The 16243-nt window shown below is 58.6% G+C and overlaps 2 protein-coding genes and 1 long non-coding RNA gene across 3 annotated transcripts; 1 reads left to right on the top strand and 2 right to left on the bottom strand.

Moving 5' to 3' along the window:
* Positions 1-3364: 3364 nt before the first annotated feature.
* LOC112530913 lies at positions 3365-5025 on the top strand. Its single transcript, XR_003072634.3, has 3 exons — positions 3365-3730; positions 3867-4056; positions 4900-5025. It is a non-coding gene; the product is annotated as an uncharacterized LOC112530913 (long non-coding RNA).
* A 927-nt stretch (positions 5026-5952) lies between these two features.
* On the bottom strand, positions 5953-7389 carry LOC121108059. The gene is made up of 4 exons (XM_040654776.1): positions 7250-7389; positions 6882-6999; positions 6497-6793; positions 5953-6409 (listed from the first exon to the last, which is right to left on the bottom strand). Exons 1-4 carry the CDS (start codon positions 7384-7386, stop codon positions 6215-6217), a joined length of 747 nt encoding a protein of 248 aa, XP_040510710.1. The 5' UTR covers positions 7387-7389; the 3' UTR covers positions 5953-6214.
* Positions 7390-7437: 48 nt separating this feature from the next.
* On the bottom strand, positions 7438-11595 carry LOC121108056. Its single transcript, XM_040654769.1, has 13 exons — positions 11345-11595; positions 10833-10921; positions 10580-10711; positions 10402-10481; positions 9855-9963; positions 9657-9746; positions 9428-9532; positions 9152-9329; positions 8882-8982; positions 8637-8786; positions 8256-8410; positions 7885-8017; positions 7438-7790 (listed from the first exon to the last, which is right to left on the bottom strand). The coding sequence occupies exons 1-13, from the start codon at positions 11547-11549 to the stop codon at positions 7602-7604; spliced, it is 1716 nt and encodes a 571-aa protein (XP_040510703.1). The 5' UTR covers positions 11550-11595; the 3' UTR covers positions 7438-7601.
* Between the last annotated feature and the right edge of the window lie 4648 nt (positions 11596-16243).

Raw genomic sequence — 16243 nt, 5'->3', positions numbered from 1 at the left:
TGGGAACTCCTCCCCAGCCCAGCTTTTCTTGTGAGACAGCTCCTGGCAACCCCCCAGCACCAAACCCAGCTCACCTGCTCGGCCTGCTCAGCCCAAGCTGTGCCCAGCTCGCGCACACGCCACAGTGGTGCTTCGGACAGGCTCTCACAGGGTGATCTGTTCCAAGGAGGGCCCAGAGCTCAGTCCCCGCGTGCAGCACGCCCACCAGAGCACCAGCTCTGCTCACCAGCTGTGGCACAAACGCTCCCACCCCTGCAACACTTGTGACCTTAGTGTGCGCCCGCATCGCTTCCGTGCCTTCATCATAAGCAAAGGAAATGGACGCCTCCCAGATCCAAACTTTAGGAAACCAACACCAGGCTCACCCAATGGGGTTAACCAAAGTAAAATAACAGGGAAGCGAGGATGACTCTTGTGCAGCCCAATAAAAACCAGTAATGACCAATACGGCCTCATCGTGGTCAATGGAGTCCCAGAGGAACTAGTAGGATCCAGGCGTGCACACCAGTATGGGCCAGGAAAGACCAGGATGGACTCATAGTGGTCAGTAGACACCCATCGGAAGCCGTAGGAGCGCAAACCACTATTGACCCATAAAAAGCAGTAAGGACCAGCACGGCCTCGTAGTGCTCAATGGAGTCCCATAGGAATCAGTAGAAACCAATAGGAATGCACACCTGTATGCCTCTCTGGTTGAGGCTTTACGCCCCAGGGCCGATGTTGGCCTCCCGGACTATGGCTTTAGGCCCTGGGCCAGTGCCGGCCTCTCCGGCTGTGGACTTAGGCCCGGAGCTGGTGCTGGCCTCTTGTGCTGTGGCTGTGGCTTTAGGCCCCAAAGCTGGTGCCAGCCTCTTGGGCTGTGGCTTCAGGCCCCAAAGCTGGTGCCAGCCTCTTGGGCTGTGGCTTCACGTCCCAGGACTGGTTCTGCCCTTTTGGGCTGTGGCTTCAGGCCCCAGGGCCGGGGCTGCCCTTCTGGGCTGTGGCTGTGGCTTCAGGCCCTGGGACCAGTGCCGGTCTCTCTGGCTGCGGTGACAGCTTTAGGCCCCAGGGACGGTGCCAGCCTCTCTTGTGCTGTGCCTACAGTTTCAGGCCCTTGGGCCCTTGCTAACTAATTCTGTGAATGTCTTCTTGTTTTTCACTCCTTATTGGACATGTGCAGAGTACAGTCAAGTCGTTTTGAATATCATTTCCTTTGTGGTGATTGGTCTGGTTTCTCATCTGAAGGCTTCAGACCTGCAATTCCAGGAGCTTCCTCCTTTGCAGTGTGCTATTGATAAGCAGAAGCCTTGCCCCCTTTCTACCAAACTCCTCCCAGGTCCTGCCTATTCCTTGTAAACCACTCCCCAGACTCCGCCTCTGAAGTAAGTGTTCCTCCTGTCTTTAATTTTTGAGCAGGGGACCCCCCCCTGTACCGGTACAGGGGTCCCTCCTGTACAAGGACCATCCTAGGGTCTCTGCCTTCACTCAGGCCACTGCTGACCTTCCTGATTAGAGCTTCAGGCTCTGGGGCCCGTGCCGGTCTCTTGGGCTGAGTGTGTGGCTGTAGGTCCCAGGGCCGGTGCTGGCCTCTCTGGCAGTGGCTTTAGGCGCCAGGGAGCGCGCAGGCCTCTTGGGCTGGGGCTTCAGGCCCCGGGTCCAGCACCAGCCTCTCGGGCTGTGGCTTTAGGCTTTGGGGCCGATGCCAGACTGCCTGGCTGTGACTGTGGTTTCAGCCCCTGGCTGTAGGGCTATCCTGTTTAGACAAGAGGCCCGCAGTAAAAGGAGAACAGACTTAACAAACATCAAAGAAGCCATGGCCTCTACACAAGGTTGGATTGCCTCGCTCTGGGGATAGGTTGGGATGCAACAGGCAGGCATCAAGATACTCCCCTCTCTCCTCCTTCCAGGCTTATCTCTGTGCAAGGACGAGCAGATGTCCAGAAGCAATCATCTAGTATTGAGTGACCAAGTGTGAGAAGTTAATTAATTAGCAATACGTGCTTAGTTAGCAACACTTTCTGGTTAGTTGAGTGCCGGGAAGACTGTGAACCTGAAGTCCTCAGCCAATGAGGAGAGAGAAAGAGATAAGCGTCGAGTAATAGGGCATCAAAGATGTAAGGCAGTTTTCTGTGTGCTCTCCTGCTTGCAGGAGGCCTGCCATTGCAATTGCGAAGAAAACCTGCTTTTTCCAAGATACCGTCCTGATAAATTATTTGGCTATTTCCAACATGACTGTAGTTTCAGGCCCTGGCGCTGGTGCCGGCCTCTCTGACTGTGGCTGTGGCTTTAAGCCCCAGGACTGTTTCCGGCCTTTCCGGCTGTGGCTATAGGCCCCACACATCGTGCTGGCCTCTCGGGCTGTTGCTGTGGCTTCAGGCCCCGGGGCCGGTGCTGGTCTCTCTGGCTGTGTTTTTATGCCCCTGGGCTGGTGCCAGCCTCTCGGGCTCTAGCGATGGCATGAAGCACCGGGGCAAGGGCCAGCTGTGGGAGTGGAATGTTGTTTCTGCATTTAGAACTAACGTGATGAGTATTTTATGGTGTCTGCGGCCATCTAGCATCCTTGATTGGTACTAATAATTCTTTCTGGGATTCTCCTGATTCCATCAAGGTGGGGGGAGGGGTCTCTAACAGTCCTCATCACTTGTCCTTTAGGTCAATTTTCCATTCTGATGCATGCGTAGTAGGCAGATGAAGTAATTAGTAAGTACAAAAACTGCTGCTTTTGAATTATAGACTAAAAAGCATATTGTGAGGCTATTCTGTTTTGCCAAGAGGCCCTCGGCAAAAGAACAACAGATGTATCAAACATCAAAGAAGCCAGGGCCTCTACCCCAGGCCGAGCTGTTCCACTCGAGGAATGGGAGGGATGCAACAGATAGCCCTCTCCATCCACTTGAGACAGAGTTCAAAAGAAAAAGGAGAGAAGCAGAAAGATCGTAAAGGGGATCCTTTAGATAACTCGCCCTCCCTTAAAGATCTAAAGCAATGCAAGCGGCAGCGGCCTCTGCAGAGGCGGGTCTTTCCCAACCTGAGCAACGCTACAGTTCTACGCTTCTGCGATTAATGCAAATCACGGTTGAGTGTGCACTGGATTGGTCAAAGAGCTGGGGTTTGTCAAGCGTGTGTGTGCACGGATGTGTGAAAGGATGGGGCTGCACACGTGTGTGTGCCATGGGCGAACAAACCGCTGCGGTGCTTCAGGGAGCACCTCGCTGCCTTTTGCTGCTCCTGGCAGAGCCTCGCCAATATTCTTGGCATTTTGGAGCCCCTTCCTGCTGCTGCCGCTGCTTTGGGGGCACCCACGCCGCTCCACTCTGCCCCTCCCCCAGCCCCACGCCGGCCCATGCCGGCCTCTCATTGGTCAGAGGCAGCACCGCCGGCTGCGATTGGCTGAGGCGCAGCGCGTGGGAGCGGCCGTTGGCGGCCGGCTCGGGGCCACCCAGGCTCTCCCCTCAGACAGCGCCGCACCCACAGCCCGGGCCGCCCCGCTCGGCACCGCCGCTGCAGCCGCTGTGCGGGTGTCATGGTTTTATCCTTGGTGGTGACTGCAATTCCACATCGTAACATCATGTAGTGCACCTGGAGTTAAAGCATTAATGCTCCAGTTCCGGGCACCTGTCTGAAAGAGAAGAACTACATTCCCAGGGGGGCTTTGCGGTCAGAGAGGAGATAGAACCTCTGGCAAAGTCACCTGATCTCCTCTTCTTCCCTCGGCTCTCGTCCCGACCACACGCATCGCCTCAGCACTACTGTAAGGCCTACAGCTTTCAGATACTCTTTCTCTCATTCTATTTGATTTATTTGCTTCAATTCGAATTATATTGTGTTATAGTGTGCTATCTTGCCTTCCAATTCCGTATGTAGTAAATTAGTTTGTTTCTCCTCAGATCGTTGCCGCTGCTTTTAATTATTTTGGGGTCCCCTGTTTCCCTTTTCTGGAGGTGTGGATTTTGCGAAATCCCTCCACCCCGCTGGTCACAGAACTGAGCCGAACCAGCCTGTAAACCATTGACAGCGGGCAGTACTGAGATGGAACCGCGGCACTGAGGAGCGGTGCTGAGGACAGCAGTGCCACAGGTGTTTGGGGGAACGGCTCCGGGCCGGGGCCGGGGAGAGGAACCATGCGCGGCCCAGGCCATACCACCCCCCCCGCCCTCCCCCCCCCTCTGCTGTGGGATGCGGGGATTTGGGACGCTGAAGGGCTCGGGGCCCCCACCGCCGCAGCGCTGCTGCCCGCATCCGGGCCAGGCCCCCCCCAAGCCCTCCAGTGCTGCGCCCAGACCCCACCGGGGCTGAGGTGGACATAGGGGCTGTGGGGGAGATGTAGTGGGGATATGGGCGTTTAGGGGGTTGTGGGGGGCTGTAGAGGGATATAGGGCTGTGCGTGGGTTATAGGAGAATATGGGGCTAGAGGGGGCTGTTGTGGGAATACAGGGAGGCTGTGGGAGGTCATGGGGAGGATATAGGGAGATAGGGGACTGTTGTGGGTATAGGGTTATACGGGAGCTACGGGGGGGATACAGGGTGATATGGGGCTATAGTGGGCTGTGGGGATCCACACAGGGGGATATGGGGATATAGGTAGCTGTGAGGGGAACGCAGAGGGACATGGGGCTGAGAGGGGCCTTAGGGTGGGCTATAAGGGGATGGGGCTATAGGGTGGGCTATAAGGGGATGTGGAGCTAGAAGGCTCTCCCTTCCTGTCCCCCTTCCTTTCCCGCCAGCTGTGGGTTGCTCTTAGGGTTGGCATTAGTGTGGCAATGAGGAGCAGAATGCAAACACCTCCAAACACGTTGTTACTCCGCAGAGATCCGCACGGTGACGCTGCGCTGCCAACAGCGCTTCTCAACACTAAGCCCTGAAACACGGGGCAACTCCAACACAGCTTTAACTAATAACTAATAACTACTTTTATTTCAGCTCTACATATAACACTACAACAAACGTGACAGACGAAGACCCATCCCTGTGGAGCGGCACTACTCCCTCCACGTTCTCCAGAACCATCGGCGCAACCTGGGCCTGGTGGGCGGCACATCTTCCAGCACGCTGAGGATCAGCAGTGTCTGCAGCACCAGACAGCGCACGGTCGGCTCGCTGTCCTCCTTGGCGCCCTCCAGGGCTGCAATGGAACAGTGCTGTGTCACCACGTGGGCCTCACACGGCGCTTCCCGGGGCACGGGGCAGCGGGGGGGACGGCTCACCTTTACGGATGTCCAACACCTTCTCCCGGTTCTCATTCCTCAGCTTTCGCCCTAGCAGCCCTGCGCACATGGCTGCTGTCAGCGCTCGCCCGGCCCCGCGGCGCCCAGGGACCTCACAGCATCCCAGGGACCCCCACGGTGCTCCACGGACCTCCAAAAACCCCATACTACCCTAATAGTGTCCCCATCATCCCCAGCAATCCTTCAGTGTCTCAGGGACCTATGGTGTCCCAGTGACCCCTGTGGTGCCCATCTGCCCCCAAGGACCCCAGTGACCCCCAGAGACCCAACACAATGCTTCAGCGAACCCCATAGTGCCCCAGTAATCCCAGTGTTGCCCTAATAACTTCCAAGAACCCCACCATTTCCCCAGTGGTCCCCCAGGGCCCCCGCTGCGCACCGACCCCACAGCATTCAGCCAGAGGGATGGGGACCCACTGGGGATGGGACTCACCGAGGAAGCGCACGGCCGTGTCCCTCACGGGCACCTGGGGGCTGTGCAGGTGCAGCACCGTGTCCTTCAGGTACTGCTCCGCATCTCTGCCCCTCTTCTGAAGCTGCAGAGAGCATGGTGGGGGTGGCACCCGCAGAGTGGCTCCCCGACCCCCCTTCTGCAGGGCAGCAAGGGGGGTCCAGAGGGGTTGAGGGGTGGGGGTCCTTACCAGGCAGTCAGCAATCATCCAGACCTCCGCCGCACAGGCCAAGCGTTGCAGTTGCTGCCAGCCAAGGAGCTTGGCGGCATGGATCAGAGCTTTCTGAGCAGCCTGGGGAGCAGTGACACGGGGGGGTGTTGGTGGGAGATCCTGGGGGAACCCCCATCCCAAACCTGGGTCGGCACCACAGCCGGTCCCGTCCCACAGGGTCTGGGGAAACGGGGTGGGGGATGTGGGAGGGTTTTCCTAACCTTAATGACTGTATGGGTGGGTGTAGTGGAGGGGGGAACTGGGAGGACTGTATGGGTGGATATGAGGTGGGGATCTGGTATCTAGGAGGACTGTACACGTGGGCACAGGGCAGGGAGTAGTTGCTGGTCACACCGGATAACCTCGCGACCCCGTGACCCCACAAGCTGCCCCCACCTGCGCCACGTTGGGGATGTCCTCATTCATGTGGATGAAGAGTGGCAGCAGACTCCTCTCCGCCTGCAGCAGCAGCCGCTTCCTGCCTGGCGCCTCCAGCAGCAGCGCAAAGAGCTCCATGGAGCGCCAGCGCACCTCTGCGTTGTCCTGGGAGGAAACACACAAGGGGGTAGTCCTGAGCTCTGCACGGTGCGGGGGCTGCTTGAATGCTCCCCGCTGCCCCGCGTCCCTCACCTCATTGAAGCAGGACAGCAGCTGCACGGCCAGCTGGCTGAGCACACCTCGGATGCTGGCGGGGCGCTGTGCCACAATGTCCTGCAGCAGATGTATGGCCTGCAGTTTGATGTCAGCCCGCATGTCCTGCAGCCACAGCAGCGCGTCAGGTAGCAGCAGCTGCATCCTCCCAGCGTAAAGGTTCCTCAGCCCGCGCAGCGCCAGCTCTCTGCTCCTGGGCTGTTTGCTGCGGATGTATTTCCTGAAGATCTTTTGGGTGCCGGTGTCATCCTTGTGGTGCCCCTGGCAGCTCCACAGCTGTGATGAGCGGTGGTCAGCAGGCGGGAGCGGGCTCAGCCTCCCATCCTCCCAAGGAGACCCTCCCCCGCACCGTCTCCACACCCACCTCGAGGTAGAACGCCATGGCGGGGACCTCCCTCCACTGCAGCTGGTGGTACTGCAGCAGATTCTGCAGGTGTCTGAAGATGGGTCTGCACTGATCCCGGCAGTTCTTCAGCATCACCCTGTGGGGCAGGGGGAGGGCTGAAGCCGGGCTCAGGGGCTGACCCCACTGGGTCTGGGCTGGAGTAGGGGGACCGGAACAGCCCATGCCGCCCCACAGTGTGCTCTTCCATCTGCCCACCGTGCCTCAGCACCTCCTGAGCACTCCCCATCTTGTTCCCTACTTATTTCAGGAGCACTGCACTTGGGGCACCGTGTAGGGCAGTGTGTGGGGCAGCATGGGGCAGAGCATGGAAGGGGTTGGGGCCGTACTTGGCAAGGGAGTGTAGGCCGTTTTGCCACATGGAAGCGCCCAGCAACCGCGCCCACAGGTCGTGGGTCTCCATGGAGAATGCCAGGTTGTCCATATCGGCGCAGAGCAGCAAACTGCAGGCCGTCTCCACCACCATCCTGCATGGAAACAGGGCAGCATTGGGTCAGCACAGGGGTCAGGGGCCAGAGGTCAGTGAGGGGCCAGGGCACAGTGCAGAGTCAGGGTTCAATCAGAGGTCATCATGCAGTCAGGAGTCAGTGTGGGGTCAGGAGTCAGCAGGGGCACAAAGGTCAGCGTGGGGTCAGGGGTCAGTGTGGGTGGTGCCGCGGGGTCAGAGCGGGCACTGCGGTGTTACCTGATGGCAGAGGTGGGCGCAGATGGGCGGAATGGGTCCTCCGTGATGGCGATGATCTCCAGCGGAGCTAGCGGCCCGGCGGACACCAGCTGGATGATGAGCGCCACAAAGAGCTCCGGGAAAACCAGTCGCACCTGTGGGCCGTAGTCCAGGTACTGCAGGAGCTTATGCAGTGCCGTGGCCGCCTGCGGAAAGCACCCGGACAGCACTCAGCAGTGAGCTGCTCCCCTGGGTTTGGGGGGGTGGGGGGGAGTGTTCCCAGAGGACCCCCAAACTCACGGCCAGGTGAAGGACGCCGACCTCGGTCTTCTGGCCCAGCGGCACGGTCTCCAGCTGACGCAGCAGCGCCTGCACCATCTTTGGCACCACATCCACCGAGGACAGCGCCAACTCCCACAGCTCCCATATGTCCCTGCGGCACAGAGCTGTCCTCAGCGGGAGCCCCTCTCTGAGTGGGGTGGGAGTCCTTCTATATGTGGGGTGGGTGTTGTTCTATGTGTGGGGTGAGGGTCCCTCTGCACCACGGGTGAAGGTCCCATGGGGGGTGGTCTCCCTCTCCGTGTGGAGTGGGGGTCCCTATCCATGTGGGGTGGAGGTCCCTGTCCTTGTGGGGTGGGGGTCCCTCTCTGCGGGGGGTGGGGGCAGCGCACTTGTCACAGGTGGGGGAGCAGCGCAGCAGGCTGAGTGTCATCGCGCGAGGGTTGGCGGCAGCCAGTGAGGGGAAGGTGCCGTGGATGGTCCTCAGTGCCTGCTCCTCTGTGATCAGCTTCCTGCTCCTGTGGATGGCCGTCACGATGCGCTGCACCTGGAAGGGTCACAGGGACAGCAGAACTTCACTCCAGGCGTCCCCAGGAGGGGCCAAGCACCCTGAAGTCTCAAATCAGATCGATGCCGTGCAGGACAACCCAACCCAACACAGCCTTCCTGCACCCAACCCAACCCAATTCTAACCATCAGGACCCAACCCACCCCAACCCCACCCCCTCCTCCCATGGGCTCAGCCCCCTGGCAAGCAGCTCCCGGTTGCTCACATCATTGGGCATAGGGTTGAAGTCAACCGTCAGGATGGCCATCAAGGTGGAAGCCACCTGGGTGTTGCAGTTGCTGCAGTCCCTCATGCCCTGCAGCGCCAGGAGGATGAGATCGGTCTTCTCTGAAGAGTGGAAGTACTTCTCAAAGCGCTGGGGAGGAATGAACGCAGAGGGGGGGAAGGATGTCAGCCATGCTCCCCCCACCCCCTGCGCCCATGAGTCCTGGCGCAACAATCCCTCCTCACCAGCAAAATGACCGTGGTGTTGGTGGTCCAGGTGAGGGAGAACTCGTGGTCAGCTTCCCACTGCTCCAGTTTCCCCTGCTCGTCCAGCTGCCCTTCCCAGCCTGGAAAGGAGAGCAAGGCGCAGGTGCGTGAGCAGTGGCTGCCCTGCAGGGAGCTGGACAGCTGCCCCGACCCCAAGCACGGGGCCGTGCGGCAAAGCTCCCCAACACCATGGGGTTCTTCACTGCTCTGAGCGGCAGCTGAAGCAGAGGTCAGCAGCCGTTGCCTTACGGCTTCTCCACAGGACAAATCTGTAGAGGTGACGGAGAGCGCTCAAAGCACAGCGGCATGTTTTGTCCTCCTGGACAAAAGCGCAGCACAGGATGAGGCATCCCACCAGCTGCCCCAGCACGGGCAGGCGGAGCTCGTCATAGCTGGCAGATGGGGATTGTTCCGAGGAGTGACGGGGCTGTACGTGGAGAGCAGAAAGTTGAGCGCACCCCCGGAGTGGGCAGAGCGTGGAAAAGGAGAGACAAAGACTCCACATTATGGGGGTCGGGCCCTTACCTTCTCCTGGCAGTAATGTGCCAGCGAATGGGTCAGCTTCCAGATGCGCCCCACTGCCCTCTGGCGCACGGTCGAGCTCTGCAAGGAGGTGAAGGGCAGCAGCACCTGTGGGAAGAGGAGGTGCTGCTCTGCCCTGTGGTCCCCCTGGATCACCCCAGAAGGTTTTTGGGGTGGTGGGGATGGGGGGGGAACACTCTTCCTCTGTGTGGTCCCCATGGGCAAGGCTCACCTGGAAGACGTCTTTCAGCTCCTCTCCGATGCTGGTGCTGGGGTGAATGAACACCAATGAGTGCAGCATCTCATCCAGAGCCCTCAGGGTCTGCAGAACGGACAGGGTGGAGGGAGATTAGAGGGGAGGGGGACGGGGGATGCATGGCAAGACCCTGTTCTGCAAGGCAGGGGGGTCCTGTAGCTCCCTGGCACCCACCTTGGAGTAAAGGTTTGTGTCCAGGTCCTGCTCTGAGGGAAGCAGGAAGATGCTCCGGAAGCACACAACAAAGAGAGGGATCTTCTCCTCCAGAGCCCCCTCCACCTTGCTGCAAGAACAGGGACAGCGGCGCTGGGAGTGCTGTGCTGCAGGATGGGGAGTGGATCCCCCCATGGGCAGCACTCTGCAGAGCAGGGGGGGCATTGCTGGGAGGAACCCCTCCTCCATCGGGATGTGTGGGGCAGAGGGAGTCCTGAGAGCTGCTGTGGTCAGATTGGGGTTGGGGTTCGGGTTGGGGTTAGGTTGTTGTTCGGGTTAGGGTTAGGTTATGGTCAATGTTAGAGCTGAGGCCCAGCAGTGCTGCAGGACCCCCTCGGCCCTTTGCCCCGCCCCAAAGGGGGAGAGCAGCAGCCCAGTACTGCCAGGATCGTCCCCGGGGGCTGTGGGGCCTATACAGGCAGTGTGGGGCCATTCAGACACTGTGGGGCCATACAGGCAGTCTGGGGCCATATGAATGCTGTGGGGCCATCCCGGTGTGGGGCAGTACCTGAGGGAGGTGATGGCGGCTACCGCTTGCAGCCGCAGTTCGGAGCTCAGCTCTCTCCGCGGCTCCTCTGCCAGCAGCACCTGCAGCACAGCGGGATGGCATCAGGCATGCAGTGCTCCCAGCACTGGGAGGAGAGGAGCCGCCCACTGCCCCCCCTCCAGCACCCACCGCCCCTCACCATGATGTTCTCCACAAGTTCGTTCCGGCGGCAGAAGATGCGCAGTTCCTGCACCGTGTTCCTCTCTGCTGCGGAGCCGCAGATGGTGCGGATGCTGCACAGGAACTTCATCTTCTTCTCCTCATTCTGAGGCTGCCAGCGAGCGTGGGGAGCTGTGAGCGGGGGGGCGGGGCCAGGGGGCACAGCCCTCCTGCGGATGCAATGGGCCTGGGGGGGGATGGGGGACCGCCGTGATGGGAGCGGCCGCTGTCACCTCTGTGCTCCGGAGAAAGGCCTCAATGTTGTCCATCGCGTAACGCTCCACAGCACACATGGGCAGCCCAGAGGCATCCAAGGGGGGAGCTGGAATTGGGGGTAGGAGGGGGATCGGAATTAGAGCTGGGTTTAGAGTTGTGGTTAGTGTTACGATTGAGGTTAGGGTTGGGGTTGGATTAGGGTTAAGGTTGGGGGTGGGGGTGGGTTAGAGTTAAGGTTGGGGTTGTGGTTAGTGTTAGGATTGAGTTTGGGGTTGGGGCTAAGGGTAGAGTTAAGGATGGGGTTGGGGTTCAGGTTAGGGTTAGGGCTGGGGTTAGGATTAAGGTTGGGATTAGGGTTGGGGTTGGGGCTGGGTTGGGGTTAGGATTAAGGTTTGCCGTCAGGGTTGGTGTAGAGGAGCCCGGAGCAAAGCGAGGAGAGAAGGGAACTCTGCCCTCTGCCGCCCCACGCAGCCCCCACACTGTGCAGAGGGCGCTTCCCACCCCCAGCCCTGTGGGGACCCTCACTCACCGGGCGGCACAGAAGTGGGCTCCTGGGGGAGTTTGTCCTTCTCCTTGGCCTCAGCAGGGCAGGAGGGGTTTCTCTCCTCCATCGCAGAGGATGAGGGTTGAGGTTGGGGACGGGCCGTGGCCTGGGCAGCCATGGGCGGAGAGAAGCGCTGCGGTTTGCCCCGAGGGGCGGCTTGCACCGCTGCTCTGCTCGCGTGCTGTCCCATCTCAGTCCTGACGGAAAGTGAGGGGCACAGCGCTGGCGCTGCTGGAGCTGGGGGGCACGGGGACGCGTCACAATGGGCCCCGCTGTGACCCGCTGCCCCGCCCGCGTGGGGCCCCCGGCAGTGCTCAGCTCTGCTCAGGGCTGCTCAGTTCCCCAGTCTGCTGCTGAGGACTGGATATATTATTGCAATTATTTTATTAAATCATTAAAAAAGAGGGCAACGGAAGCATAAAACTCAGAAATTGGAAATACGTGCTTCACATCAAGGCTGAGCTGCTCTGCAGGGGGGTTCAGGATTTCCCTGGTGAGTTCACCAACTAAAGCTGGGGTTGGGGTTGCAGTTAGGGTTATGGATAGGGTTAGGGTTAGGGCTTGGGTTGTGGTTGGGGTTGGGGTTAGGGTTAGGTTTCGGGTTAGGGCTAGCATAGGGTTAGGGTTACGGTGAGGGTTAGGGTTAGTGTTGGGCCTTAAGTTGCGATAGGGTTGGGCTCAACATTTGATGTTAGGATTGGGGTGAGTGTTGGAATTAGGTTTTGGTTTAGGCTTAGGGTTTGGGCTGGGATTGAGGTTACTCTTGGGTTTAGGGTTGTGATTAGGGTTAGGGTGTGGGTTGGGGTTAGTGTTGGGGTTAGGGTTGGGTTTAGTGTTAGTGATTGTGGTTGGGGTTCTGGTTTGGTTTAGATTTAGAGTTAGGGTTGGAGTTGGGGTTGGGTGTAGGGTTAGCATTGTGTTAGGGAGCTGGGGAGTGCCAGTGGGGCAGTGAGGCGCAAGTTGCGCTCTGTGAAGTCTGCAGCTCTCCTTCCTTTTCAAAGCCTGACATGAAGGCGGGGGCCCGGCAGCGGATTTCCAGGAGAGGAATGACACTTTCATCATCCTCATCGAAACGTGGGATGGAATCTCAACAAGAACCCCCGTCCCCTGGAAACAGCCAGTCAGAAGGGCACCCTTTGAGCTGGGAACTCCTCCCCAGCCCAGCTTTTCTTGTGAGACAGCTCCTGGCAACCCCCCAGCACCAAACCCAGCTCACCTGCTCGGCCTGCTCAGCCCAAGCTGTGCCCAGCTCACGCACACGCCACAGTGGTGCTTCGGACAGGCTCTCACAGGGTGATCTGTTCCAAGGAGGGCCCAGAGCTCAGTCCCCGCGTGCAGCACGCCCACCAGAGCACCAGCTCTGCTCACCAGCTGTGGCACAAACGCTCCCACCCCTGCAACACTTGTGACCTTAGTGTGCGCCCGCATCGCTTCCGTGCCTTCATCATAAGCAAAGGAAATGGACGCCTCCCAGATCCAAACTTTAGGAAACCAACACCAGGCTCACCCAATGGGGTTAACCAAAGTAAAATAACAGGGAAGCGAGGATGACTCTTGTGCAGCCCAATAAAAACCAGTAATGACCAATACGGCCTCATATTGTCAATGGAGTCCCAGAGGAACTAGTAGGATCCAGGCGTGCACACCAGTATGGGCCAGGAAAGACCAGGATGGACTCATAGTGGTCAGTAGACACCCATCGGAAGCCGTAGGAGCGCAAACCACTATTGACCCATATAAAAGCAGTAAGGACCAGCACGGCCTCGTAGTGCTCAATGGAGTCCCATAGGAATCAGTAGAAACCAATAGGAATGCACACCTGTATGCCTCTCTGGTTGAGGCTTTACGCCCCAGGGCCGATGTTGGCCTCCCGGACTATGGCTTTAGGCCCTGGGCCAGTGCCGGCCTCTCCGGCTGTGGACTTAGGCCCGGAGCTGGTGCTGGCCTCTTGTGCTGTGGCTGTGGCTTTAGGCCCCCGGGGCCAGTGCAGGCCTCTCGGGATGTGACTTTGGGCCCAGGGGCTGGTGCCGGCCTCCTGGGCTGTGACTGTGGCTTCAGGCCCCAAAGCTGGTGCCAGCCTCTTGGGCTGTGGCTTCACGCCCCAGGACTGGTTCTGCCTTTACGGGCTGTGGCTTCAGGCCCCAGGGCTGGGGCTGGCCTCCTGGGCTGTGGCTGTGGCTTCAGGCCCTGGAACCAGTGCCGATCTCTCTGGCTGCCGCGACAGCTTTAGGCCCCAGGGACGGTGCCAGCCTCTCTTGTGCTGTGCCTACAGTTTAGGCCCTTGGGCCTGACCTGTGGAACAGCACCTAGCCTCACAGGAGTCAGAATGTAAGGTAGTTATTTAAGGTGTATAGACCGGCGCACGGGGGGCTCACACTGCTCCCGTTGCGCAACCAGTGGCTCTCAAGCAGCCATACTATATGCACACTCATAATTCCACGAAGCAAGTAATGCTAACTCATTCTTGACAGTGGGGTCATCCTATGCTAACTAATTCTGTGAATGTCTTCTTGTTTTTCACTCCTTCTTGGACATGCTCAGTGTACAGTCAAGTCGTTTTGAATATCATTTCCTTTGTGGTGATTGGTCTGGTTTCTCATCTGAAGGCTTCAGACCTGCAATTCCAGGAGCTTCCTCCTTTGCAGTGTGCTATTGATAAGCAGAAGCCTTGCCCCCCTTTCTACCAAACTCCTCCCAGGTCCTGCCTATTCCTTGTAAACCACTCCCCAGACTCCGCCTCTGAAGTAAGTGTTCCTCCTGTCTTTAATTTTTGAGCAGGGGACCCCCCCCTGTACCGGTACAGGGGTCCCTCCTGTACAAGGACCATCCTAGGGTCTCTGCCTTCACTCAGGCCACTGCTGACCTTCCTGATTAGAGCTTCAGGCTCTGGGGCCCGTGCCGGTCTCTTGGGCTGAGTGTGTGGCTGTAGGTCCCAGGGCCGGTGCTGGCCTCTCTGGCAGTGGCTTTAGGCGCCAGGGAGCGCGCATGGCCTCTTGGGCTGGGGCTTCAGGCCCCGGGTCCAGCACCAGCCTCTCGGGCTGTGGCTTTAGGCTTTGGGGCCGATGCCAGACTGCCTGGCTGTGACTGTGGTTTCAGCCCCTGGCTGTAGGGCTATCCTGTTTAGACAAGAGGCCCGCAGTAAAAGGAGAACAGACTTAACAAACATCAAAGAAGCCATGGCCTCTACACAAGGTTGGATTGCCTCGCTCTGGGGATAGGTTGGGATGCAACAGGCAGGCATCAAGATACTCCCCTCTCTCCTCCTTCCAGGCTTATCTCTGTGCAAGGACGAGCAGATGTCCAGAAGCAATCATCTAGTATTGAGTGACCAAGTGTGAGAAGTTAATTAATTAGCAATACGTGCTTAGTTAGCAACACTTTCTGGTTAGTTGAGTGCCGGGAAGACTGTGAACCTGAAGTCCTCAGCCAATGAGGAGAGAGAAAGAGATAAGCGTCGAGTAATAGGGCATCAAAGATGTAAGGCAGTTTTCTGTGTGCTCTCCTGCTTGCAGGAGGCCTGCCATTGCAATTGCGAAGAAAACCTGCTTTTTCCAAGATACCGTCCTGATAAATTATTTGGCTATTTCCAACATGACTGTAGTTTCAGGCCCTGGCGCTGGTGCCGGCCTCTCTGACTGTGGCTGTGGCTTTAAGCCCCAGGACTGTTTTCCGGCCTTTCCGGCTGTGGCTATAGGCCCCACACATCGTGCTGGGCCTCTCGGGCTGTTGCTGTGGCTTCAGGCCCCGGGGCCGGTGCTGGTCTCTCTGGCTGTGTTTTTATGCCCCTGGGCTGGTGCCAGCCTCTCGGGCTCTAGCGATGGCATGAAGCACCGGGGCAAGGGCCAGCTGTGGGAGTGGAATGTTGTTTTCTGCATTTAGAACTAACGTGATGAGTATTTTTATGGTGTCTGCGGCCATCTAGCATCCTTGATTGGTACTAATAATTCTTTCTGGGATTCTCCTGATTCCATCAAGGTGGGGGGAGGGGTCTCTAACAGTCCTCATCACTTGTCCTTTAGGTCAATTTTCCATTCTGATGCATGCGTAGTAGGCAGATGAAGTAATTAGTAAGTACAAAAACTGCTGCTTTTGAATTATAGACTAAAAAGCATATTGTGAGGCTATTCTGTTTTGCCAAGAGGCCCTCGGCAAAAGAACAACAGATGTATCAAACATCAAAGAAGCCAGGGCCTCTACCCGAGGCCGAGCTGTTCCACTCGAGGAATGGGAGGGATGCAACAGATAGCCCTCTCCATCCACTTGAGACAGAGTTCAAAAGAAAAAGGAGAGAAGCAGAAAGATCGTAAAGGGGATCCTTTAGATAACTCGCCCTCCCTTAAAGATCTAAAGCAATGCAAGCGGCAGCGGCCTCTGCAGAGGCGGGTCTTTCCCAACCTGAGCAACGCTACAGTTCTACGCTTCTGCGATTAATGCAAATCACGGTTTGAGTGTGCACTGGATTGGTCAAAGAGCTGGGGTTTGTCAAGCGTGTGTGTGCACGGATGTGTGAAAGGATGGGGCTGCACACGTGTGTGTGCCATGGGCGAACAAACCGCTGCGGTGCTTCAGGGAGCACCTCGCTGCCTTTTGCTGCTCCTGGCAGAGCCCTCGCCAATATTCTTGGCATTTTGGAGCCCCTTCCCTGCTGCTGCCGCTGCTTTGGGGGCACCCACGCCGCTCCACTCTTGCCCCTCCCCCAGCCCCACGCCGGCCCATGCCGGCCTCTCATTGGTCAGAGGCAGCACCGCCGGCTGCGATTGGCTGAGGCGCAGCGCGTGGGAGCGGCCGTTGGCGGCCGGCTCGGGGCCACCCGGCTCTCCCCTCAGACAGCGCCGCACCCACAGCCCGGGCCGCCCCCGCTCGGCACCGCCGCTGCAGCCGCTG

Source organism: Gallus gallus, chromosome 34, assembly GCF_016699485.2.
Source record: "Gallus gallus isolate bGalGal1 chromosome 34, bGalGal1.mat.broiler.GRCg7b, whole genome shotgun sequence".
Lineage (NCBI taxonomy): Eukaryota > Metazoa > Chordata > Aves > Galliformes > Phasianidae > Gallus > Gallus gallus.
The sequence above is the reverse complement of the archived record's forward strand: the minus strand, read 5'-3'. Positions and strand labels throughout refer to the sequence as shown.

Coding starts and splice junctions, on each gene's coding strand:
- LOC121108059 (XM_040654776.1), bottom strand. CDS start 7,386: ATGGTGGTGGAGACGGCCTGCAGTTTGCTGCTCTGCGCCGATATGGAC. Junction 7,000..7,249: donor GGCCTACACTCCCTTGCCAA/GTACGGCCCCAA, acceptor CCTGCCCCACAG/GGTGATGCTGAAGAACTGCC. Junction 6,794..6,881: donor CCATGGCGTTCTACCTCGAG/GTGGGTGTGGAG, acceptor CGCTCATCACAG/CTGTGGAGCTGCCAGGGGCA.
- LOC121108056 (XM_040654769.1), bottom strand. CDS start 11,549: ATGGGACAGCACGCGAGCAGAGCAGCGGTGCAAGCCGCCCCTCGGGGC. Junction 10,482..10,579: donor AACTTGTGGAGAACATCATG/GTGAGGGGCGGT, acceptor GCTGTGCTGCAG/GTGCTGCTGGCAGAGGAGCC. Junction 8,411..8,636: donor TCAACCCTATGCCCAATGAT/GTGAGCAACCGG, acceptor TGACCCTTCCAG/GTGCAGCGCATCGTGACGGC.